Source organism: Xenopus laevis, chromosome 2S, assembly GCF_017654675.1.
Source record: "Xenopus laevis strain J_2021 chromosome 2S, Xenopus_laevis_v10.1, whole genome shotgun sequence".
Classification (NCBI taxonomy): Eukaryota; Metazoa; Chordata; class Amphibia; order Anura; family Pipidae; genus Xenopus; species Xenopus laevis.
This window is the reverse complement of record NC_054374.1, coordinates 56,143,244-56,169,983: the sequence shown is the minus strand read 5'-3', so window position 1 is coordinate 56,169,983 and position 26,740 is coordinate 56,143,244. Positions and strand designations below refer to the sequence as shown.

General features: G+C 41.1%; 1 protein-coding gene across 2 annotated transcripts in view; it reads left to right on the top strand.

Moving 5' to 3' along the window:
- Window positions 1-26,740, top strand: part of dennd2d.S (DENN/MADD domain containing 2D S homeolog) — a 109,554-nt gene that overhangs the window by 44,204 nt on the left and 38,610 nt on the right. For both annotated transcript variants that reach the window (XM_041583165.1, NM_001093130.1), the window contains 3 exon segments: window positions 5,741-5,810; window positions 7,692-7,769; window positions 11,606-11,746. In XM_041583165.1, coding sequence (XP_041439099.1) covers window positions 5,741-5,810; window positions 7,692-7,769; window positions 11,606-11,746 — 289 coding nt within the window.

Sequence of the window (26,740 nt, the reverse complement as noted above, 5' to 3'; positions counted from 1 at the left end):
GGTGGACCAGCCAACTATTATGTATTCCAACATAGATGTGCAAGGCCATTGTCACACTAGCAGGCCAAGATGCCCGTCAGCTGAAGTGTTTGCAAAAAACCAGAGTGGAATTCGAATACACAAGCAATAGTAAATAAGCCAGCTATTGTGAATGCCACCCTTAGGGACAAGGTAACCAACTGCACTGGCACCTGACACAAAAGTCAATTTCCATACATACAACAACGGAGCACGTCAGTTGTTGAACTTGCAAAACCCTGGTCCAAAAGCCAGCCTTATTGATAATAAGCAGTGGCATACAAGACCAAAAACAATGCATGTAAGGCAGAAGAAAAGGTTAGCTGTAAGCCAACATATGATCAACATCCGCTGCTGAATACCAATCAGCAACAAAATTAGCTATGGGCTGCGAAACTCAGAGCAAACACCAGCTGATGGTACAACCCATGTTAGATCCAACCAAATAGTCAATCATGCCTACTGCTGGTGTAACCAGAACCATACCTGCAAGGATTGCAGACAAGACAAAACCAATGGCTGTTGTCCTGCCAAGGATTGCCGCAAGGCAAACAGACATGCCCACCAAGGGCCACAGCAAGAATAGTAACCATGCCTATCAGCCGCCACAGCCTGGCTGGTGACCTATGCACCATAGGTCACAGCCAAGACTGGCAGCCACAAGCCCACAAGGACTATAATAAAAACTAGCGGCCACCTTAGCCAGGGGCCACAGAAAAGGCCAACAGCCCAAGAACCCTGGTAAAAGGCAATCAAGCACCTAAGTTAAGGGCCATGAAAACAGGCCCGCAGCCATAATAACCCAGGTAAAAGGACAACCAAACAAATGTGCCAAGGGTAAAAGACCACATGAGCCAAAGGCTCATGCAACAGGCCAGCAGAACAAGGGCCCTTGTAAAAGGCCAGCAGACCCAGGAGCCGAGGACCATGGTAAAAAGCCATGGACCAAAACAAGGGCTCTAACCCAAGCCAAGGGCCATAATGAAAGCCAGAGGCCACACAAACCCAGCTCCCTGGCGAGATGCCCGAGGCCACACAAGGGGCCATAGACTACAAGCTGGCTTCAAGCATGTTAAGGTGCCAATAGACATAACAGTAAGTGCCTTTAATCTACCAACAATTAAAGAAGGGAAACCTACAGTCACAAAAACTCAGTAGATGTAGTATAACTACAACTGAGCTCCCAACAAAAGCCACCAGATGGGAATAGAATATCTAAGAGAAGGCCTACATCACACAAAAAGACACCATATAACTCGGAACACTGCCTGTTAAGTGTGGAAACATCATAGGAAAAAATGGGGCACAATGCTGCTACAGCAGAACAAACCCCTAGCCGGTCCTGGAAATACCAGGTGTAATAAAGAGCACACTTGCCTACTGTGTCTGCGCAGAGAACTCGGGCTCACAAACCTAACACCTCAGATGACAACTATACAAGAAGTCAGAGGAATACAGGCACCTAACCAGATAATATGCGCTAGACAGTAGGAATAATCCAGACAGATCCTTGGTGGCAGACTACTTCTAAGGAGCAGACTCAGGGGCGTAACTAAAGAGGAAGCAGACCCTGCAGCTGCAGGTGGGCCCAAAAGGTATAGGGACCCATGAGGCCCAAATAAAGAGCAATTTCAATACGTATTGGTAAAAAAGCACAACCTCTGGATATGTTAGGGGCCCTAAAATGAATTTGCTGTGGGGCCCAATGACATCAGGTTACAGCACTGAGCAGACTCAATGTAAGGAAGGAAGGGGCTACCATACTGCTTCAGCAGTGCAAGCCTCCAGCCAACCCTGCCAGCACCCAGTGTAATAAAAGGCAAATATAACCTCTGTGTCTGCACAGAGGACAATAGAAACAACAGTAGCAAACTGAGGAGTATCTGCACATTACCTGATAGCAATGAAAAGTCCGCAGGTTGGAAACTTCAGCTAGAACTCGGATAGGTTTCAGCGGAGGGACATAATTAGCTTATTAACATGCAGACTTAGTACCTTGTGTAACTGCATTTTGCACAGAGGACTCCAGCTCACAACATACGACTTCATATAATATAAGAAGGAACACAGGCAGCTTACCAGATAGCTCAGACTTAGCAGGAATATCCAATCCAGTGGAACACTGCTTGTTAAGAGCAGACTCATAAGAAAGGAAGGAGGTGCCATACTGCTTGAGCACATGAGCCAATATAACCACTGTGTCAGCCAAGAGGATGCAGGTTCACCCATACAAAACTTAAAATATTAAACAGCTATAGCAAAGGGGCCAAAGGAACACCTGCACCTTACCAGACAGTGACTAGTTAGCTTGATGGAAACTCCAGCCAAAGCCCTGATAGCTTTCAGCTGAGGGACATATTAAGCATATTAACATGCAGACTTCCCAGTGCAATTAATGTTTCAAATACACAATGGATACTGAGAAATCAAAATCTCTGGATTCAGGTACCACACTGCTTAGGCAGAGGGATTCACCAGCCAGTACTTAAAGTGTAGCAAGAGCCAATACTGTATTTTGCACAGAGGACGCCAGCTCACAACATAAGACTTCAGATAATACAAGAAGTCAGGGGAACACAGGCACCTTACCAGATAGCTCAGGCTTGTCAGCAGGAATATCCAGGTGGAACACTGCTTGTTAAGAGCAGACTCATAAGAAGGAAGGAGGTGCCATATTGCTTGATCAGTGCAACCTCTAGCCCTTCCTGGAGGTGCCTTAGTAACATGAGCCAATATAACTTCTGTGTCTGCATAGAGGATGCAGGTTCACCCATACAAGGCTTAAAATATTAAACAGCAATAGCAACGGGGCGAAGGCACACCTGCACCTTATCAGAGTGGCTAATTAGCTGGATGGAAACTCCAGCCAAAGCCCCAATAGCTCTCAGCTGAGGGACATAATTAGCCAATTAGCATGCAGACTTCCCAGTGCACTACACACAGTAGATAATGAAGACTCATACTCACCAGCTTCAGGCAGTTATAACTAGCCCATATGCATACCCACGGCCCTTTTGCAGAAGTTCTGTAGAGTTCTGTAAAGTCTCACATAACTCAAAAGAAAAGGGGAGTCCAAAAAGCTCACAGGTAACAATGTGGGAAGCCCACACCTGTCTGTTCCCAAAAAAGCACTAGATTGAATCTTGTGCCTCGCTGGGCATATAGCAGGGGGGCTGTTTTAGCACAGGGCTAGGACCATGGGTATGCCCACACCTGCACTTCTTCCCAATAAGCGATAATTTACAGATTATGCGTCTTGAGGCATCAGGTAAATTCTTCTCCATTACCTGGGAATCATCCCTCTGTGTCCACACAGAGGTAAAAAAATAAGCAAAAATAAATAAATAAATAAAAATACAGAAGAAAAAACAAAAGGCTCACAGGTAATAATGTGGTTAGCCCACAACTGTGTCTCTTCCCAAAAAGCACTAGATTGAATCTTGTGCCTCGCTGGGAATATAGCAGGGGGCTATTTTAACACAGGGCTAGGACCATGGATATGCCCACACCTGCATTTCTTCCCAATAAGCGATAATTTACAGATTATGCGTCTTGAGGCATCAGGTAAAATCTTCTCCATTACCTGGGAATCATCCCTCTGTGTCTACACAGAGGTAAAAAATAAATAAATAAACAAAAAGAAAATACAAAAGAAAAACAAAAACTGTGTTTGATTTCTCTCAAAATTCAACATAAAATAAAAAGTGAGGAGGGAGATCCTACCTCCCTGTCCAGTAGGACAAAAAATAACTGTGGTGAGGAGGAAGTCATGTGGTCTTATAGGTCATGATTCATTTTGATTGGCTATGTTATAGGTCCTACCTCCAGGTCTGGGAGGGGCAATGCCCCATGTTTACTGACATGGAGGGACGTAGAAGAAATATTGTTTTTCAGTCACCTGACATCCAGACTAGTGCAGTAGCAGCAGTGGCGGATTAACACTATATGAGGCCCCTAGGCTACACTTTCCATAGGGCCCCACCCCGGCCCTACCCACGTATACCCCCACATACCCACGACCGCCATAATGACCAACCCTCTCTTTCTTCTATACGCCTGTGTGTGTGTGTCTCTCTCTATTCTCTATGCCTGGGTCTCTCTCTCTCTATTCCTGGGTCTCTCTCTCCCCCGCTTTAGCTGTCTATCTCTCTTGTGTGTCAGTGAAGCCGGGCAGCTTGGGCCAGTGGTTGGGATCCTGCCCCATGTTCTCCTCATCTTCCTTCAGGATAGCCGCTCCGCGCTCTCGCCTCTCCACTGCTCCCGGCACCCACACATCCTGAGATCCTACTGTCAGGCCCAGGGTCCGGCTGCCATGGGAAAGCCTGGGCGCTGGCTGCTAGAGAGTCCTGGAGGAGCCGTGGGGAGAGCGCAGACCGGGTCTGTAACAGTGCAAAGTCTCATCTCGCGAGACTTGTGACGTCACAGCCACAAAGCGCCATTTAAACTTCTAGCCGGTCCCGGTTTATCAGGAATATTACCGGCATCTTCTGGTAGACCGCGTCCACAATCGATGTCCTGGGCTCCCCTGAGATACAGCCAGACGGTGCAGGCAGTGGACGGTGACTTTTTTTTTTTTTTTTTTTAAATTGCAAAAAACACCATTGGCCCCTGACCACTATGGGCCCCTAGGCAATAGCCTAGGCATTACTCCATCCCTGGGCAGCAGATATAGCCGGAAACTGCTTCTTATAAGAACAGCTGCAGTACCAAGTGCAAGCATCAGACATGGTTTGTTCTATTGTAAAGTTGCTTTTCAACTGGAAACAGGATACTGAGATAATGTACCCCCTACTGTAAATAAGGATATTAGAAGTCACTGAGGGGTTCTGGGACCATACAAAGGCACAAGACTGCAGGCTGAGTTATACAGTGAACTTTGAGTATCACTCATGTATTATAAGGGATAATGTACCCCCTACTGTAAATGATAAGGATATTAGAAGTCACTGAGCAACGTGTCTCTATCCCCATCGCAAGGCAAAGCCACTGCATGAGCCCGCTCTCTCTCTCTCTCCTTACAACTCTCAGCTACTAAAGTGATGTGAAAAAGGGTTTGAGTGCCTGCACATTGGAACTATATATATATAATTTGATACTAGCTTACTTGCCCCACCCCCCCAGAAAATTTTCTGCGGACGCCCATGCATGAAGGACATATTTACATTAAGAAGGAAAAACAGCAGCCTGCCAGAAAAGCATTTCTCTCCTAAAGTGCAGGCACAAGTCACATGACCAGGGGCAGCTGGGAAATTGACAAAATGTCTAGCCCCATGTCAGATTTCAAAATTGAATATAAAAAAATCTGTTTGTTCTTTTGAGAAATGGATTTCAGTGCAGAATTCTGCTGGAGTAGCACTATTAACTACATTGGAGGCCTCAAATGAATGCACAAATGTAGTTCTTAACCAATTTTTAAACCTCCCCAATAGATTTGCCAGTATCCGTCAGGTAGGGCCCATACACAGGCATATAAACTAACCACCCAGACTAAAAGGATTGAATCAGCATCTTAAATATGCTTAAATCCTTGTTTGCAACCAGAAAAAACGGTTATGTTAGGGACCTGTAAAAAAGAATAGTGAAGACTACATGTAAAACACATTTATTAAACATTCCTTGTTTAATATATTTTTATTGTCTCTACATAATATAGACTAAAACTAAATTTGGTTTAAACTTAAACTGTGTTTGCTAATGTATAAATTCTTGCAATTTCTTACAGTGAAACATTTTCTTTTGTCCTGACAAATATTGACAGCAGTAGGAAGTTTGGTTATTGCAGGCGACTTTTGGTAAGTGCTTATTTAAAAAGTTACAGTATGTATATTGTTGTTACTAGTAATAATTGATGGGTGAATTTCTCCTTTTTTGCAAAAAAATCGTGAAACTCGAAAATTGGAAGTATCCCTTTAAGATTGCTTTTACCTTACAGCTTTGGCTTATGGAAACCCCACATGAATTTACAAATTAAGAATTTATACATTAACAAATACTGCAAACCTTTAAAATAAATTAAGTTTCAGCCTATATTATGCAAAAACTTATCTTAAAGGAGAATAAAATTGTAATTTAATATTAGCTTCATCATACTGAGATAAGAAACTTTCTTAATGCAATTAATTAAAAATAACACACTACATACTTATTAGGACTTTACTTATGTTTTTACAAACAGATACTTGTTACACGTTCCTGTAAAGTAAAAACGAATGTTTTATTTATTGCTTTGGTTTAGGAAAAATTACTATCACTTATATTAAAGAGAAAACATAAAATGTTGTAATGTGTATCATAATACTACTTTAAAAAGTATCTTAATTGCAAATGTCCAATTAACCCTTTAAGTGTAACCTCATAGATCTACAAGTCTCACATTTTTCAATTTTTTTTTCCAAATCATCTCTCTTGATCACTTTGTCACATGATTGATTTTATTTTTGATTCATTTTTGTTTTTGATTCATTTTTTGATTTTTTTTAAAAGCTGCTGGATCATGTTGAGCTTCCAGCCAATGTTTTGTCACTGGCAGTTTCCCTATGTTCTATTTTTGCATCTAATGCTGGCCCTCTGCATTGCTATCCTGTCCTTTAATTCCCTCACTATTTTATTACAATAAATTAGGCCACATGGACACCTTATGATATAAATCACCAATGTGGTCATCCTGTGCTTGATTTTCATGTTTTTACCTATTTTAGGGTGTCTAAATTCAGTGCCTAACATTAGCGTGTTGCACATAACACCCCCTGTACACTTATACACACCTGGAAGTTCTGTTAAAAAATGCTACACAGAGGCTTCAAAGTAACTACCTTCAAGTGGTTAAAATACCCTTCCTTCTGAAAGGGCTCATGTCAAAAAGTGGCGTTTTCCATTTAATAAGCTGGCTTCTGTTACAGCAGAACCACCAGGTTTTCAACTGTGGTTATATTTACCAATATAACCTTATGATCACTGTAAATGCGCTAGTGTTGTTTTGTTGCAGCTGTAGAACTTCAGATTCTTTCATTTAGTAATTTAATTTAGTGCTATACTTATTTCATTGTGATTTTCTCTGTTATGTTTCTCTTCTGTGGTAGAGTTCTTTAAAGGGATTCATTTTCAAAATGAATCAGTTAATAGAGCTGCTCCAGCAGAATTCTGCACTGAAATCCATTTCTCAAAAGAGCAAACAGATTTTTTTATATTCGATTTTGAAATCTAACATGGGGCTAGACATATTGTCAATTTCCCAGCTGCTCCAAGTCATGTGACTTGTTCTCTGATACACTTCAATCACTCTTTACTGCTGTACTGCAAGTTAGAGTGCTATCACTCCCCTCCCTTTTTGCCCCCCAGCAACCAAATCTAAAGAACAATGGGAAGGTAACCAGATACACATTCAGTTACATTGAGAAGGAAAAACGGCAGACTGTCAGAAAGCATTTCTCTCCTAAAGTGCAGGCACAAGTCACATGACTGGGGGCAGCGGGGAAATTTACAAAATGTCTAGCCCCATGTCAGATTTCAAAATTGAATATAAAAAAATCTGTTTGCTCTTTTGAGAAATGGATTTTAGTGCAGAATTCTGCTGGAGCAGCACTATTAACTGATGTGTTTTGAAAAAAAACATGTTTTCCTATGACAGGATCCCTTTAAAGATTTGGTTAAAATTTGTAATATTTGTTTTTCAGCCTGCTGGAAATGGTTCCCGTTCGCCAGAAGTTTACTGCATTATCAGTTCCCTTGGTTGTTTTGGACTATTTTCAAAGGTTAGGGTTTTTTTCCTTACAAAAGAATAAAATGTAAACTCCCATTATAAACTATTCATTTATTTTTCTGTATTAACCATGAGTCTGTTCTCAGTGTCTACTTCAACTGAAAATGGGTATATAAAGGAACAGTTCAGTGTAAAAATAAAAACTGGTTAAATGGATAGGCTGTGCAAAATAAAAAAAAATCTAATCTAGTTAGCCAAAAATGTAGTCCGATTAGTCATATTGGGGTCTCTAAATGCCAGATACTTTGGTAATCCAATGCACAATGGTCAGCAAACTTTTTGGTGGACCCCTAGCAATTATATTTAGGGTGCTTTTTCTTGATACATAATAATACATGAGTAGTGTAGCGTCTATAGTTACCATTCGTCAAACCTCCCACTTCCTGTAAAGTGACAGGTGACCTGCCCCTTTTCTGGTTTATGCCACACCCACTACACCCAACCTTCTGTAACTGGCCCCTCCCAGTACACCCAGCTGAGGCTGACACCACATGACCATGATCAGCCAATTGTGTTATTCAACCCCGCTACTGCGTGGTCTTGAACATCCATTGGTATTGGTTAATGGAAACTGAGGACGTGTATAGCGGAGGGCATGTCGGGGCATGTATAGCGATATGTCGAACATGCCCATGCATGTCTAGACTACAAGGGAGTGACCTGGGCATGTCCGGGACTAGAAAAACCTGCACGAACATGCCCTCTGCTATACACGCCAATTTCCATTAACCAATCCCAATGGATTTTCAAGACCGTGCAGCAGCGCAGTTGAATAAGCAACACCATCATGGTCATGTGGTGTCAGCCATAGCTGGGTGTACTGGGAGGGGCCAGTTACAGAAGGTTAGGTGTGGCTTAAACCGGAAAAGGAAGTGGGCGGTTTGACGAATGGTATAGACGCTACACTACTTACATGGTTGATAAGATGCTGGAAAGTTGAAGCTTTAAGAGGATTTTCAGGCAATTTTGGGAAAGCTTTGTGACTCAGTAGTTTGGAGCAGAAAGGCCCATTTTAGATTCTTCAGAATGTGTACTTTCCAAAAATATATGGTTTTGGGAATAAACATTATATTTCTGTGTTTTTACCCCACAAAAAATGCAGTAAATGTGCTGATTGTTCAGTAACTGAAGTGACCTACAGGACTTTTGTATTCGCTAACTTCATAACTTGGTATCATAGTAGAAAGCTAATGTGTTACGTTTTACAAGTCCCATTGGCAATATAAGCACCAGGAATCTTTTATTTAATTTATATTAGTTGGAAACCATGCCTGAGCTCTTGAATATCCAGGTAAATGGTTGCTGGCAACATACTGTTCAGAATATACATTTGTATAGTTAATAATATAGATTGAACAAAAAAAAAATTAAGTATTTTCAAAATTAGTGGTGTCCGCCTTAATGCCATGGACTGCATTGAATGGGGAAATTTCTCAAACTTCTGCATCAGTGCTGCCCTTGCCCTATTTTACATCCATAGGTGCACTTCCACACAGGGTCAGCCTGGATCTGCACCCAGATCCTTCTTCCTGCCACGACCTCCCTTTTTCAGGTCGTCACGGCAAAAATACAGTCCACGCGCGCAATGGTGCAGGAAGGGGGGTGTCGGAGGGTGGTCCTGGGACATCAGCCCCGTTGGGCCCTGGCTCCCCCAGTGCTTTTTTGGGGGAAACAAAACAAGCCATTAAGAACAGTAATGTTAAGTAATGTTAAAATCCGTAAGAAAATGCAATGAAATCAATCAAAGCACAGAACATAGATTCTACATTATGTGGCACTTAAAGGGTTAAAGATGGCCACAGTAAACGATCCCTTTATTTTTGGGGGGTTTTTTTGGCTGCGTGCTCACAAATTATTTCTTGTGCACACTGTTAAAACTGTGTGTGGACTTTTAAAAACAGTGTACTGAGAAGTGGGTCAGTCGGAATAAATACAAAATGATGTGCACACCACAATTGGTAATAGAAGAAGGAAGACAACCCAGCTATGGGTTGGGCAGAAATAGTAAGCTATTCTAATTCTTCGGCACATGGCAAGACAACTAACATTATCAAAATTGTCTTCAATAGTCATTTTATAGCAAATTAAAAGTGCGTCATGTATGGCACACAGTATTTCTTTAAAGGAGTTTAGATGAATGTTGACTTTCACTTTCCCAAGAAATTAAAGCTGTAGTTCATCTTTAAAATAACTTCACGTATGATGCAGGCAGGAGTATTATATGACAATTTGCATTTGGTTTTCTTTTTTTGTATTTTTCTTTTTTTGTATTTTTGTTAGCTTTTTGCTCCGCAACTTTCTAATTTCAGCAAATAATGAATTTTTACAATAAAATGTAACCTAGCAACCAGGCAGTTGTTTGATTGAGAGACTGCCATATGAATTGGAGAGCAGACGTAATAGAAAGATAAATAATAAAAAATAACAATAAAACTGATACAGAGCAGTAGTAGTAGTTTTACTGCTAGTATCAATGACCCACATTTGAAAGCTAGAATGAGGCAGCAGAAGATGCGAAAGAAATTTAAAAAATATTAAAAATGTAAAAAAAAGCATAATGAAAGCAAACTGAAAAGTTTCTTAAAAAAAGAACATTCTGTAACATACTAAAAGTTAAGTTAGAGGTGAATTACCCTTTTAATGGAAATATGTGTTCTGTTGAGTACATGGTAGGAAACTTTGATGCAGATTCACTAATCAAAAGGGAGTTTTACACTGATTAGCGTAGATTTAATCAATTCCTGTGCTGGTTCCTTGGATGCTCAGCCTCTGGCATCCTATATAGATTCAATTTATAGCAAAGTTTTGGAATCACTCATAAAAGCAGGTTAACTGCAATTAAGCTTTTACCGTATATACTTGAGTATAAGCCGACCCGAGTATAAGCCGAGGTACCTAATTTTACCTACAAAAACTGGGAAAACTTATTGACTCTAGTATAAGCCTAGACACAATTACAGCCATGTCTCCCAGCAGCGCACATTCTGCCAAAGCGACCCCCCCAGCGATCAACCGGACTTCTTTGCAAAGTTGATGGTGACAGAGAATTGCCAAACGGATTACTGTGTGCATTGTTCCACTGTCCCACTACCATGTGCAGAGGGTGCTGTGTGATATTGCCATCACTGTTAATCTTTCGTATAACCAACAGAGGGCGCTGTGTGATATTGCCATCACTGTTAATCCTTCATATAACCAACAGAGGGCACTGTGTGATATTGCAGTCACTGTTATTCTTTAATATAACCAACAGAGGGCGCTGTGTGATATTGCAGTCACTGTTATTCTTTCATATAACCAACAGAGGGCGCTGTGTGATATTGCAGTCACTGTTAATCTTTCATATAACCAACAGAGGGCACTGTGTGATATTGCAGTCACTGTTATTCTTTCATATAACCAACAGATGGCGCTGTGTGATATTGCAGTCACTGTTATTCTTTCATTTAACCAACTGAGTGCGCACTGTTATTCTTTCATATAACCAACAGAGGGCATTGTGGGATATTGCAGTCTCTCCCCAAGTGAACTGTTGGCATAGGAATGATTAAAAGTGACTGCATCTCAGCTACTGCCCGCTGACCTGAGTATAAGCCGAGGTAGACTTTTTCAGCACATTTTGGATGCTGAAAAACTCGGCTTATACTCGAGTATATACGGTATTCCTTTTTCAAGTGTTACACTTGAAAAAGGGCCAATGTGCCCAAAACATGTTGTGTGGCAACAGAATAAAAGGCTTAATTGCAGTTAACCTGCTTTTGTGAGTGATTCCAAAACTTCGCTATAAGTACATTCACTAATGTTCTTTTTCTTATCCTGTTTCCACAGATACTTGATGAGGTAGAGAAAAGACGAGCGATTTCTACAGCACTCGTATACCCCTTTATGCAGGGTTTGCGAGAGGCTACATTTCCAGCACCTGGTAAAACTGTTAAAATAAAGAGTTTCATTCCAGAATCTGGGACAGAGGTATATTCTACTTTTTTGTTTTAACTTATTTTTATGTTTCTGTTTCTATTGCATTTGGCTCTCAAAATGACCACTTACTAATGTTTTATTGTCCCTGCATACATTTATGTACAGAGATCATATCTATTTTACACATTTATTGACTAAACCATCCCAGATGCTTTTCCATATAAATAAACCTGCGTTCACTTTCTTTAATTGAGTACCTAAAAATGAATGTGGCTAAAAATGTAATTTTATATAATGAACTCATTGCAGCAGCCTAAAGTTTCAGCTTCTTAATAGCAAACAATGATCCAGGACTTCAAACTTGTCACAGGGGGTCACCGTCTTGGAAAGAGTCTGAGCAGTGTCGGACTGGCTCACAGGGATACCAGGAAAACTCCCGGTGGGCCCAGATGTCAGCGGGCCCTCCTGCTTCAAAACATTTGGCCTATTTCATGGGCAGTACCTATTTCTATGAGAACAAAGAGATTAAATAGATTGAATAATAGATTATAGCATGTAAAGAACAGAGACTAGCAGAATAGAGTTTGCGTGAGGAGAGGAATTATAATAGTACTGAAAGTGGGCCCCTGATCTATGGTCTTTTGGTGGGCCCCATGTCTGTTTTTGGGTGGGCCCCTGGTGTCCCAGTCCAACACTGAGTCTGAGACACTCACATGCTCAGTGGGCTCTGAGCAGCTGTTGAGAAGCTTATCAGCCTTATATTGTGACATTTATATTTTATGTGTACTGTATATTGTGAGTGGGTTCCTAAGCTCAGTAAGTGACAGCAGCACAGAGCATGTTTAGTGAATCAGAAACAGAAAAGAAGATGGCGAGATTTAGGGGCATCTTTGGAGACACAGATCTTTACTGCTAAAGGGCTGTGGTTGTCTTGGGCAGGTACAGGAGCCCAAAACATAATGTACAACATTTCTAGCTACTTCTTTAGTTAGGCTTTAGTTCCACTTTAATTCTATGGAAACTCCCCACCTAAATGTTGCAAAATGCGTATACCATTACATTTCAAATCACTAGATTCATTATTTTGAAAAACCTTCAACATTCCTTTTTTTCCTTAGGCACATGGCAGGATAGCTTCCCAGCTTCTCTTTAGGGTAAATCAAGAAGTGAATGCTGTATGGCACACAGTACTTTAAAAGAGTTTTGACAAATCTATACTTTCACTTTCTCAAGAAACTAAAATGCATAGTTCACCTTTAAATTAACTTAATATAATTTGCAGATTCTTTTTTCTTTTTACATTTTTAGCCTTTTGTACAGCTGGTTTCTAGCTTGGAATTTCATAGTAAGTTAAGTTGAAAAAACACACATCCATCGAGTTCAACCTTTTAACTTTTTTTAACCTGCCTGTTGATCCAGAGGAAGGCAAAAAAAAACATCTGAAGCCTCTCCAATTTGCCTCAGATGGGGAAAAAATAACTTTTTTTCCTGACTCCAAAATGGCAATCGGACAGGTCCCTGGATCAACTTGTACTATGAGCTATCTTCCAAAACCATGTATTCCCTCGCTTGCTAAAAAAACATCCAACCCCTTCTTAGAGTTAAGAAAAATCATGTAAACATTAAATATAATTGATCCTTATTGGAAGCAAAACAAGCCTATTGAGTTTATACTCAATAGGCTGGTTTTGCTTCCAATAAGGATCAATTATATTTGTTTGGATCAAGTACAAGGTACTATTTTATTATTACAGTGAAAATGAAAATCATTTTAAAAAATTTGATTATTTGAATAAAATAAAGTCTATGGGAGATGGCCTTTGTGTAATTCTGAGCTTTCTGGATAATGGGTTTCTGGATACCAGATCCCATACCTGTATATAGTTTAAACATGTTACTATGTTAGATGTCCAACCCAGTTCTTAACCGATTGCTGACACAATTTGACTACCTTAGGAATTTTAAAATTAACTTCTCCAAGTACACTGCCTTAAAGGAACAGTAACACCAGAAAATAAAAGCGGTTTAAAGTAATTAACATATAATATACTGTTAGCATGCAGTGGTAAAATCTGTGTGTTTTTCAGAAAGACTATTTTAGTTTATATAAATAAGCTGCTTTGTAGCCATGGGGGCAGGCATTCAAGCTGTAAAAAAGGAGAAAAGGCACAGGTTACATAGAAGGTAATAGATACGCTTTGTTCAATACAATAGTGTTTTATCTGTTGAAGGAGAATTCAACCTTTTAAGACAAAACCCCGTACCCCCCACCCCACGGAGAACCTCCTCCCCTCAGCATAACTGCCCCCCCCCCCGGGGAAATGGCCCATACTTTATACTTACCCCTCGGAGCAGATTCTGGCATTGGAATTCCACGCAGCCATCTTCCGGTTCTTCGACAAGCTGAGTGGGAGATCGGCATGTTGGGGAATGCGCAGTTGTAGCAATTTGTCGGTCTGCAACAACTGCGCATGCACAGAAACTCGCGAAAATTGCCAAAGCGCCAGAAGAAGACACAAAGACCGGAAGATGGCTGTGTGGAACTCCGATGCCAGAATCTGCGATGAGGGGTTAGTATAAAGTATGGGGCATTTCTCCGGGGGGGGGGGCAGTTAGGCTGGGGGAAGGAGGGAGTGGGGTCTCTGTGGGGTAGGGGGGTACCGGTTTTTTTCTTAAAGGGTAAAATTCTCCTTTACAAAAATGGGGGGGTTGTGGGTGCACACCTGAGGCCAATTTCAAAACGTTAAGATCATAATATTGATAAGCCACCATACCATGTCAAGGTAAAACCCCACATGGTGGTCCCTAACTTATTTGCCTCTAATCATAGTAAAAAAGGAATTTTACCTCTCTGTAACAATTCTTTATGTAAACATCTCCTGTGCCTTGGTTTCAAACTGTGTGCTAAATCTTCCCCCGCCAACTGCTGAGCGGCTTTTAAGAGGGAGAGACTGCTTAAACCAAGAAGTAAAGTTGTGTAATTAAAAATAAAAGTGGAGTGATATGTGCAGTTGCACAATAGTGTGTATACATGTATAAGTGAAAGTGTGTATGGTGGTGAAAAGGGGAAAGTATGTGTGTATTTGGGAATGTGTATGACTGTATGCATAGAATGAAAGTGTGTAAAGGAAAACTAAATAAAGAACGCAATAAGTGTAATGTGTGTGTGCATGGAAAAGTGGCTGAGACGTTGTTTTTTTCACGGCTAGATCCTCCCATGCCACTAGCATTTATGGCTTTTAAGAGAGAGAGATTGCACTAACCAAGGCACTTTCAAAAGGTGAAAAGGACCACCAAAAGTATAAAGGGGTGGGTATGAGGGGGCAACAACCACATGAGCTTAGCCAAAGCTTCTGGCAAATACAAAAATGGGGGGTTGTGGACTGAGGCCAATTTCAAAACGTTTAGAGCCCTGTCTAAATGATTCAAGTAAATGTGCAAGTGCATGTAATTTTGAAACTGTTTTTTTGTTATAAAGTTATGATCATAATATTGACAAGCCACCATACCACGTCAAGGTAAAACTCCACATGGTGGTGCCTTGGTTTGTGCAATCTCTCTCTTAAAAGCCATAAATGCTAGCGGCATGGGAGGATCTCGTTTGCAAATGGGTATTTACCATGGGCTTCTTTTCTGAAAAACCACACAGAGCAATAGTTATTTTCCTGCAGGCATCAGTGACCATACCTTCCAACTGTCCAATTTTCTGCAGGACAATTCCAATTTTGACAGCTCAGCCCGCAGTCCCAGGTTTTTATTAAAAAGTTCTTTCTCTTTGATCCCCTGCACGGATGCCAGATAAAGAAAAAGTTCCTAAAACCTAATCAAAGGGGTGTTAAGCTTCAGAACACAGTATACACTGATCAGCCCTGACCCAATGAATGCTGTGACTACTACACTTGATTGTGTCACGTATGGTATCCCAAACCCAGAACAAACCCCAAGGTCCCGGCCTCAGCTCACGCTTCTACCTATAGCAACCGCCTTTGGCTTCGGGAGAAGAAACCCTTTACTACCACCAGGTCTTAAAGTGAGAGGACCTCAGAAAGTTCTGGCCAGATAAGGGAACCATAATATATACAGGAGGAACAGGGAACAGAGAGTGGAGTTGTGGAATAGGCTGTGAGAGTACCAACCAGTCAGGATAAACAGGCCAGATCAGTACCAGACAGACAGTACAAAATCAGGAGCGTAGTCAGGATAAACAGGCAAGGGACAGTAAAGGCAGCAATACAGCAAGGTCAAAACAGGCAAAGGCCAGGAACAGATAAACAGACAAGAATCACACCCATGAGCTATCAGGAAATAGACCTATGCTGGGCAATGAGTCATTACAGAGCAGGGGGTTTTATAGGCAGCTTAGTGTCTTACACAGATCACTCGTGGCCAGATTGACAACAGGTGAAACAAGCCAAGCCTACTTGCGATTTTACATGGAAAGCAGTAGCAGTGAACCAAGCTTTAGCTGTCTGCTTACATAGCACAGTGGAAATGCAGATAACACAGGAACGCCCAGGTCCATGGTTCAACTCCAAGCACGTTGTTACATTACCCGCCTCTCTTAGGGGGCCACCGGACCCCCCCCCCCGGCTGCTTACATAGCACAGTGGAAATGCAGATAGCATAGTGGAAATGCAGATAGCACAGGAACGCCAGGTCCATGGTTCAACTCCAAGCAGGTTGTTACATTACCCCCCTCTCTAAGGGGGCCGTCGGACCCCCTAGGCTTGCCAGGGCATTAAACATGAAATTGTTTTGAGATGGTCTGCATGGATAACAAAGGCTGGAACCCAAGATCTCTCCTAAGGACCAAAACGTTTCCAGTGTACCAAATATTGTAATTTACCTCTGGAAAGGTGAGAATCCACTAACCTCTGTACCAAACATTCATACTGACCTTCAACAGAAAGGACCCACATCCAACGGAGCTTCCATCAATACCAAAAACTTTGACTGATGAGACCAGAGCAGAATTAATTTCTAGAAAGTTCCGTGCTGTCCCAGAATCAAAGAAGGCAGAACTGTCTATGTTACCTTTATTTCACTTTAAGATGACTGGGAAAAGTGCTTTATAGGAAAGTGGTTGGGGAGTAGAAACAGCAGGACCCAAACAGAACGCCCCAGAACTGATTAGGTTTTGCCATGTTCCCGGCTTCTTGCGACAGGTGTCACAAAATTTCCCCCTTATCCCCACAAGCACAACCTATTAGCCCACCTACGGCCCTTTTCTGCAGATGACAAAAGTGTAGAGCCCAATTGCATGTGTTTCTCTGAAGGCCTAGGGACTAAGATTTCAAGTTTGGGTGCTAACTCTAAGGGAATTTCATGAGGCCTAAAGAAGGCTGTTCTCTCCTTGCGCCTCTCCCTGTGCCTCCTATCAATTTTAATAGCAAGGTGCATTAGGGAATCAAGGGAGGACAGAGCAGTGAAGTTAACTAAGCTATAATACACAAAATCCATGAATATCCTGTAAATTATATCCTTATAAACAGTGAGTTCTGATGTCATCAGTTATAAACGGTGAGTTCTGATGTCATTTCTGTCACACGACTCACTGAAATTTGTGTATTATAATAAATAAAGTACCCCCAGTTGCAAAATATGAGGATATTAGAAGTTACCTCGGAGTTCCATGACCTGTATAAAAACCACTCGGCCTTCGGCCTCGTGTTTTTATATGGTCATGAAACTCCTCGGTAACTTATAATATCCTTATATTTTACAAGAGGGGGTTCTTTATTCACTATATCTTTAATAGTACCTGAAAGCACCGCTCTGAATTGACTGCATAAAGCAGTATTTGTTCCAACTGTCTCTACTGCCCAACGGCGATATTCAGTACAATAATCCCTGATCCGCTGTTTACCCTGCCTGAGGTTACGGATGGTTGCATCAGCAGAGGCAGCACGGTCAGGATCATCCTAGTTATTGCCACAGCCTTGAAGAAGGCCTTGAAGGAGAGTTTCGCTGGGTCAGCTGGGGATTGGCTAAAGGCCCATAGCTGAGGATCCCCCCTGGAGCAGGGCGATAACAAAATTTACCCTGCACTCCTCAGAGGGAAAGGAGTGGGGTAGGAAGCCAAAATGTAGTTTACACGCTTCCTGGAAGGTGAAAATTTACTACGATCCGCACTAAACCTTTCAGGGAATGGAACAGTAGGTTCCATAGCATAATTACCGGCAATGCAGGTATATAGGAACTAGACCTATGTTGGGCAATGAGTCAATGCAGAGCAGGGGGTTTTATATTAATGGCTTACACAGATCACCTGTGGCCACATTGACAACAGATAAAACAAGCCAAGCCTACTTGCAATTTTACATGGAAAGCAACAGCAAACCAGGGCTGCTCACATAGCACAGTGGAAATGCAGACAGCACTAAAACACCAGGTCCCTGGTTCAACTCCAAGCAGGTTGTTACAGATAGGCCACTTTTATTGTTTTTTCAAGGAACAGTAGCACTTGTCTAATGTCTGTATAGCAACTTCTACAGGGAGATGGTGAAAGTTTAATGATTAAAAACTGCACCGGGTACTTAGCATGCATTTGTCACAGTGTCTGTTTATTTAAAGGAAAACTATACCCCCAACCAATGTAGGTCTCTATAAAAAGATATTGCATAAAACAGCTAATATGTAAAACCCTGCTTCATGTAAATAAACAATTTTTCATAATAATATACTTTTCTAGTAGTATGTGCCAAAAAAATAAGGGCAGCCTCCTGGGATCATACGATTCACTCTGCAAATAAACATACCAAACAACTATACTTGTTAGGTCACAGACAGAGTTCTGTCTTTTGCTTCAACACTTCTTCCTGTTACAGTTAGAGCTGTTGTATTTATGACCAGGTGATCTCTGAGGCAGCACACAGACCATCACCAAATGGTGGCTCAAGGCAAGAGATGTAAAAGGGCAAGATTTACTTAAATATAAAGACCAGCTTGGTAAGATTCTTTAATATGCCACTTAATATGATGTAAACTATCTGTCACTTAATATGATGTAAACTATCTGTTGCTTAAGTGTTCATTTTGGGGGTATAGTTTTCCTTTAATGTGATTTTATGCTTCCTTGGTTTTGTTGAACCATGTATTTTCTCCCTTACTATTTGGTGAACTTGTCTCCCATTTAGTGATATTACACATATAGATCTCTGGTCTAATAAATATGTTTATTCCAGATAATAAATAACATACTTATTGTTAGCAGGTGTGCGGTTCAGGCAGGGCCGGAACTAGGGGTAGGCCTAGGGCGCAAAGCTGGGGGGGGGGCGCCAGGCACGTACCTCCTCTGTCGCCTACCCCAAGTCCGGTTCCCAACTGTCTGGTTGTTATCGCTTCTTCTTCGACTCTGCACATGCGCGGAAAAACTCAATTTCGCGGGTGCGCAGATTCGCACAGGCGCCGCTACTGCCCGACTTGTCTAGGGCGCCTGGACAGCGTGGCCCGCCTCTGGGTTCAGGAGTACTTCACTGTGTGCAGAAATCGTAACAAAGCACCAAGTGTGCATCTGTAGAGTTCTGTATTTTGTTAAACCATGCCTATAATGAGCTGAAGTTTTATCTGACTGTACAGTGAAAAGCAAGGTCTTTATGTATAGTTTATTGCCGTTTCTCAGGCAATCCCTAGGCAGCACAGAGCTGAATGGGTCAAAGCACACTTACCTCTAGAAGGCAGGATGGCAACCAAAGAAGTAGAAAATAAAAGGTCCATCCCTTTAATCCTCCTTTTCGCTGCATTATTGCTGGCACGTGGTCATTATTTGGGGTCACAGTATGCAGTTGCACTACCAGTCCTAACCCTGGGTCAGTGATGCAATGCTACCACTAAACATGCTGTATAATTCAACCTTTTCTCTCTTTATTTCTTTTTTAAACAAAGAACCTGTCGAGTAAGGCTACAGTACTGCCACGCCATTCTGCTCCAGATCATTCCAAATATTCAAATCCTGTGCTTTTGTTTCTAGAAGGCATGTTACCTGCAGCAGCCATCTTACTTGGAGCCAGTCAAATGAGGACTTTACACAGGAAGTTACTGGACGGTCTTATGGATCTTATTCGGTTACCCTTCTGTGCCTGTTTTTACTCTGACACATAGGAAATACCATGCCACTCATACATTATTAACTCAGTGTTCCAGGGAGGGATATCGTTCTCTTTTCTTCTATTTACAATAGTCCAACATGGCATAAGAACAGGCTAAAATTTCTACACCCCACCTTACAATGGGGATTCATAAAAAGGCAAAGAGGCAGTTGGGGCCCCTTCCAAAAAGAAACTACAAACACAGATGAATAGACAGTCAGGACCTTAAAAAACCTTGAAACCTTCTCAGATCAATCGTGGAAAGCTCCCAACCCTTCCTGCCTGACTCGCTGCACTAATTTCAATGTACCATATGACCTCCATCCAAAAGACCTAACCACAGGACAAAACAATCATAACTGCCACAGCTCCTGCCACAGTCTCCACAGGCCAAGTTACAGGACCCATTCTTAAAAGAGGAGGGTGTCTTACAGGAAACAAATAGTGACTGGGAGGATGATTATTTAGAACCCCTTTCTGGAATGGTGTGCTCATATAAATCTCGATCAGAGCCAGGCTGTTCGACTGAACACAAAAGAGACAACACGTTTTTCCAGCTCATGACACAGTTACAGAAACTGTTCTGAAGGAATAGAAGACTCCTGATTTGGACTTTTACAGATACAAATGCATGGACACTCTATGCATAATAGTCCAAGAACTCTACAATAAATGATACAGTATTCCTAAGGTTGGTGCACCTGTTGCTTTATTAGCAAAATAAACCACCAAACCCTTAGAGGATGGCAATTAATTTAAGTACCCAATGTACAGAAAACCTACTTAATATGTTTTTCACTGCAACCTTTAAATCTAACATAGCCTTATAGTTTTATGCATAACTGATGACCATGATTTAGATATGCACTCCCAGCTCTCTTCTGAATGCAGTACATTTCCATTTCCACGGACACCCTTCAGTTACTTGTGAGATCATCTGTGCTCTCTGTAGCAACCAGACAATCCTTATGGATGAAGACACGAGTGCAGACATCACCTTTAAAAAGAACCTAGTAGTGCTACACTTTACAGGAATGTCCATTTTTGGTCTGAAACTGGATTGGAATTGGAAGATTACTGGAGGGAATAACAATTTTCGGACTAGTCCCTGAATCAACTTTTACTATGAGCTATCTCCCATAACCCTGTATTCCCTCACTTCCTAAAAAGCATTCCAACCCCTTCTTAAAGCTATCTAATGTATCAGCCTGTACAACTTATTCAGGGAGAGAATTCCACATCTTCACAGCTCTCACTGTAAAAAACCCCTTCCGAATATTTAGGCGGAACCTCTTTTCTTCTAATCAGAATGGGTGACATTGTGTCAGCTGGAAAGACCTACTGGTAATTAAAGCAATCGAGAGAGTATTATACAATCCCCTTATTTATTTATACATAGTTATCATATCACCCCTTAAAGGAACAGTAACGTCAAAAAATAAGTGTTTTAAAGTAATGAAAATATCATGTCTGTTGCCCTCCACTGGTAAAACTGCTGTGTTTGCTTAAGAAACACTACTAATATTGTTTATATACAGTGGTGTGAAAAACTATTTGCCCCCTTCCTGATTTCTTATTCTTTTGCATGTTTGTCACACTTAAATGTTTCTGCTCATCAAAAACCGTTAACTATTAGTCAAAGATAACATAATTGAACACAAAATGCAGTTTTTAAATGAAGGTTTATGTTATTAAGGGAGAAAAAAAACTCCAAATCTACATGGGCCTGAGTGGAAAAAGTGATTGCCCCCCTTGTTAAAAAATAACTTAACTGTGGTTTATCACACCTGAGTTCAATTTCAAAGTTTATAAAGCCATTTCTAAAGCTTTGGGACTCCAGCGAACCACAGTGAGAGCCATTATCCAGAAATGGCAAAAACATGGAACAGTGAACCTTCCCAGGAGTGGCCGGCCGACCAAAATTACCCCAAGAGCGCAGAGACAACTCATCCGAGAGGCCACAAAAGACCCCAGGACAACATCTAAAGAACTGCAGGCCTCACTTGCCTCAATTAAGGTCAGTGTTCACAACTCCACCATAAGAAAGAGACTGGGCAAAAACGCCTGCATGGCAGATTTCCAAGGCGGAAACCACTTTTAAGCAAAAAGAACATTAAGGCTCGTCTCAATTTTGCTAAAAAACATCTCAATGATTGCCAAGACTTTTGGGAAAATACCTTGTGGACCGACGAGACTAAAGTTGAACTTTTTGGAAGGTGCGCGTCCCGTTACATCTGGCGTAAAAGTAACACAGCATTTCAGAAAAAGAACATCATACCAACAGTAAAATATGGTGGTGGTAGTGTGATGGTCTGGGGTTGTTTTGCTGCTTCAGGACCTGGAAGACTTGCTGTGATAGATGGAACCATGAATTCTACTGTCTACCAAAAAATCCTGAAGGAGAATGTCCGGCCATCTGTTCGTCAACTCAAGCTGAAGCGATCTTGGGTGCTGCAGCAGGACAATGACCCAAAACACACCAGCAAATCCACCTCTGAATGGCTGAAGAAAAACAAAATGAAGACTTTGGAGTGGCCTAGTCAAAGTCCTGACCTGAATCCTATTGAGATGTTGTGGCATGACCTTAAAAAGGCGGTTCATGCTAGAAAACCCTCAAATAAAGCTGAATTACAACAATTCTGCAAAGATGAGTGGGCCAAAATTCCTCCAGAGCGCTGTAAAAGACTCGTTGCAAGTTATCGCAAACGCTTGATTGCAGTTATTGCTGCTAAGGATGGCCCAACCAGTTATTAGGTTCAGGGGGCAATTACTTTTTCACACAGGTTTGGATTTCTTTTCTCCCTAAATAATAAAAACCCTCATTTAAAAACTGCATTTTGTGTTTACTTGTGTTATCTTTGACTAATAGTTAAATGTGTTTGATGATCAGAAACATTTTGTGTGACAAACATGCAAAAGAATAAGAAATCAGGAAGGGGGCAAATAGTTTTTCACACCACTGTAAATTAGCTGCTGTGTAGCAATGGAGGCAGCCATTCAAAGGAGAAAAGGCTCAGATTACACAGCAGGTAGCAGATAAACTCTGTCTGTCTAATGGTGTTCTCTATTATCCATTAGTTAACCTGTGCCATATAGCCGTTTTTCAATTTCCGCCATTGCTACACAGCAGATTGTTTATATGAACTATAGTAGTGTTTCTGTAGTAAACAGATCAGTTTTACCAGTGCAGGGCAACAGTACATGATATTTTCATTACTTTAAAACACTTTAATTTTTTGGTGTTACTGTTCCTTTAAGAGCCTCTTCTCCAGCGTGAACATCCCAATTTGGCCAGCCTTTCCTCATAGCTAAGATTTTCCATACCTTTTACCAGCTTAGTTGCCCTTCTCTGTACCCGCTCTATACAGTGGAAGAATGACCCCCTCCTCCCTTGACTCTATACCCCCTTTAATACAGCTCAAGACCTTATTTGCCCTTGATGCTGCTGACTGGCATTGCTTGCTATACAGCCAAGTTTATCATCTACAAGGACTCCAAGGTCCTTTTCCATAATGGATTTGCCTAGGCAGTCCCATTAAGGGTATAAGTGGCTTGGATATTTTTACATCCCAGGTGCATGACTTTACATTTATCAACATTGAATCTCATTTGCCACTTAGCTGCCCAGATTGCCAGTTTGTCAAGATCCTGTTGCAAGGATGCCACATCCTGGATGGAATTAATTGGGCTGGATAGTTTTGTGTCATCTGCAAACACTGATACATGACTTACAATACCCTCCCCTAAGTCATTTATGAACAAGTTCATCTTACTTACCTCACCATAAAAAGCAATCAAATTTGTCTGACATGACCTATCCTTCATAAAGCCATGCTGATTGCTGCTCATAATTCCATTGACTAGGACACAATGTTGAATGTGATCCCTTAACAAGCCTTCAAATAATTTGCCCACCACAGATGTCAAATTTACTGGCCTATAATTGCCAGGCTGAGATCGTAATCCCTTTTTAAATATTGGAATAACATCCGCTTTTCTCCAATCCATAGGCACCATACCAGATGAATGTGATTCTGAGAAAATCAGAAATAGGGGCTGGTCTAAAACTGAACTAAGCTCTCTTAGAACCCAGGGGTGTATGCCATCAGGCCCTGGAGCCTTGTTTACATTAATTTATTTAAATGAGTCTGGAATTTTGAGAAATGTTCCTTTAAGGCAGGATCAGACAAACTAAAAGTTTCTTGTCTCCTTGCACAAGGAAGTGGCTTTTGGGGGCACCTTGCTTAGGTTTGGCTAGAGTGCACCTCATATAAATAGGTATGCGACATGATTGTGTCAGCATACAGCTGTGCAGGGCAGCCACTTAGTTGTCATTGCACTTAAAAAATTCTACAAGTTTAACATTTTCCCCTCTCAAAATTGTCCTTAGGCCACATGGTTCTTCAGGCATGTTATCATAATTGTTTCCTTTACCTACAAGGTTAGTGTATTTTTCTTCTCCATTGTTTCTCCGTTTTACGTCTACATTTTTTCTATCCTTCTTCTCTGCTCTGGGACTTACCCATTTGCCCCTGTACTGCCTAATACTCAATGAAAAAGAGTCCCATCCCAGCAGCACAGGGAGCCACACCCCCTCATTTTTCCTTCCTGTGTTCTCTCTATTAAGTTGTGCTAAGGGGAACTGTTGAGGGGGATTAATGCAGGGAAGCGGAGGACTGAGGACATGAACCTCTTGGTTTCCAGTTCTGTTGCCATTCTCCCTCTTTTCATCCATGTGCTGCCATGACGTAACTACAAATCCTTTGCCAAAACCCTATATAATAGACACTGGGCCCAGGGTTGTTTAAACTTGCTTTTTTTTACACAGCAACCATAATCATGGCCAAAAATATTGGAACCTTTAAAATAATTATCCCTCACTGATTATGGTCGTTCATATGTGATACTTTATATGGACAATTTGACCTCTATGGCTTTGTGGGCTCCAGTTATGGGGGTGTAAATTGGCCCTACCCAGGTTCAAGACATATTTGCCTATGGGTAGCTAAATCCTGACAACCAGGCAACTGTTTTAGAAGTCACTATTGCAATTGAAACACTGGCCAGACTTTAATACAGGGGGCCATTCCAGGTTAGGGTTCGGTTTGGGGGAAGTAAACTGCTCCAGAAAATTCCATGTCTTGAAATGTGCACAGAAGTAACTAACAGATTGAGAAGACAGCGGTATGTGTCGGTTGCAGGTCCTACGATGGCAACATTTTTTGTGGGTTTGGGTCGGGTGCGAGTTTTGTTGGTTAGAATTGGGTGAAGGTTGAGTTTTTCCTGGCCTGCACATCACTAGTCTGCATGCTTGGTGGGGGTCTGTGTTATTGTTTTTATGTTATACCTTACAGATCCAAACGGGTCCTAAGCCTTTTATAAATGATTAACAAAAGTGAGGAGAATAGGGCCTATATCACACCCTATAGACAGGCAAAATTGTACCCCAATGCACCAGATCATTGGTTATCCAGCAGAGAAAACAGATTTGCTCCCTCCCACTCCCTGAAGGTGTGTGTCTGACAGACATGGGATCAGCCAGTTGCTGCACAAACAGAGTGGATTTCAGTTCAGAAGTGCTAAAGTATGCATTTTCACAGTGAAATAAATTTTCAGGGGAGAAAATGACATGTGCCATTAGCCTAAATGTGGAACTGAGCGTGGGCTCTTTTTTTAATCTGGTAAGGTCAGGAAATACAGTGATTCTGGGGGAGGTTATGGGGAGTAGTTACTAGACCCCGCAAATATTTGGTCCCCAATCCCTGTCTACTGGGAATGCAGCAGACCTCATCTCAAATGCCTTTACCAGATTATGCTGTTTGGTTTTGCTTTACTTTTATGAAAGAAAGCAATATTGTAATTCACGTTTTAATTTGTTTATATTAGCTCCATCTTTGTGGAACTGGCTATAATCAGCTACACCATCCATCCGAGCTTAAGCCTTCTATACTATTTCTATGCTTTTTTCTCATCTTCCTCAATGTTTATAACACTAAATGCTTAACAATGAAAACTTGACACAAAGGTTCTCGTGGATATAAAATACATATATCAAATGCAAATTAGATCATTGTAAGGGGTCAAATTCATCTTCATACATAGGGACATTTCATCTTCAAACATAGGGACATTTCAGATTGCCAATCATAAGTCCGTAAAGCTGCATTAACTTGCAAGTTTGAAAATACCATCAGGTTGAGGATCACATTGATGCTTTAAAGGGAAAAGATGTTTTTTTTTAACCTGTTGTATCTGTTAATAGTGCCACTCCAGCAGAATTCTGCACTGAAATGTTTTTTCAAGAGAGCAAACTAATTTTTTTTGTATTTAATTTGAAAATCTGACATGGGGCTAGATATTTCCCAGGTGCTTCCAGTCGTGACTTGTGCTATGATAAACTTCAGTCACTCTTTTACTGCTGCACTGCAAGTTTGGAGTGATATTATCCCTCCCCCTTTCCCCCCACAGCAGCCTAAAAAAAGAACAATGGGAAGGTAACCAGATAACAGCTCCCTGACACAAGATATCGGCTCCCTGGTAGATCTAAGAACAGCACTCAGTAGTAAAAAAAAAAAAAAAAAAAAGTCACTGTGACTTTCGGCTAAGGGATTATTCTGTAATATGATCACCATACTGTAAAAAATTATTTGTTTTGCCACCAGTATGAATTCTTGCAGCTTAGTTACGATCAAGTACAAGGTACTGTTTTAATATTACCGGACAAAAAAGGAAATCATTTTTAAAAATTATAATTATTATCTTAAAATGAACTCTCTGGGAGATTTCACATAATTTAGAGCTTTCTTGATAACCATTCCCATACCTGTTAAATAAACTCAATGGGATTGTTCATACAGCTTACTTAGGATCAAGTACAAAGTACTGTTTTATTATTAGAGAAGAAAGGAAAACACTTTTTAAAACTATAATTATTAAAAATAGTCTGGAGTCAAATAAT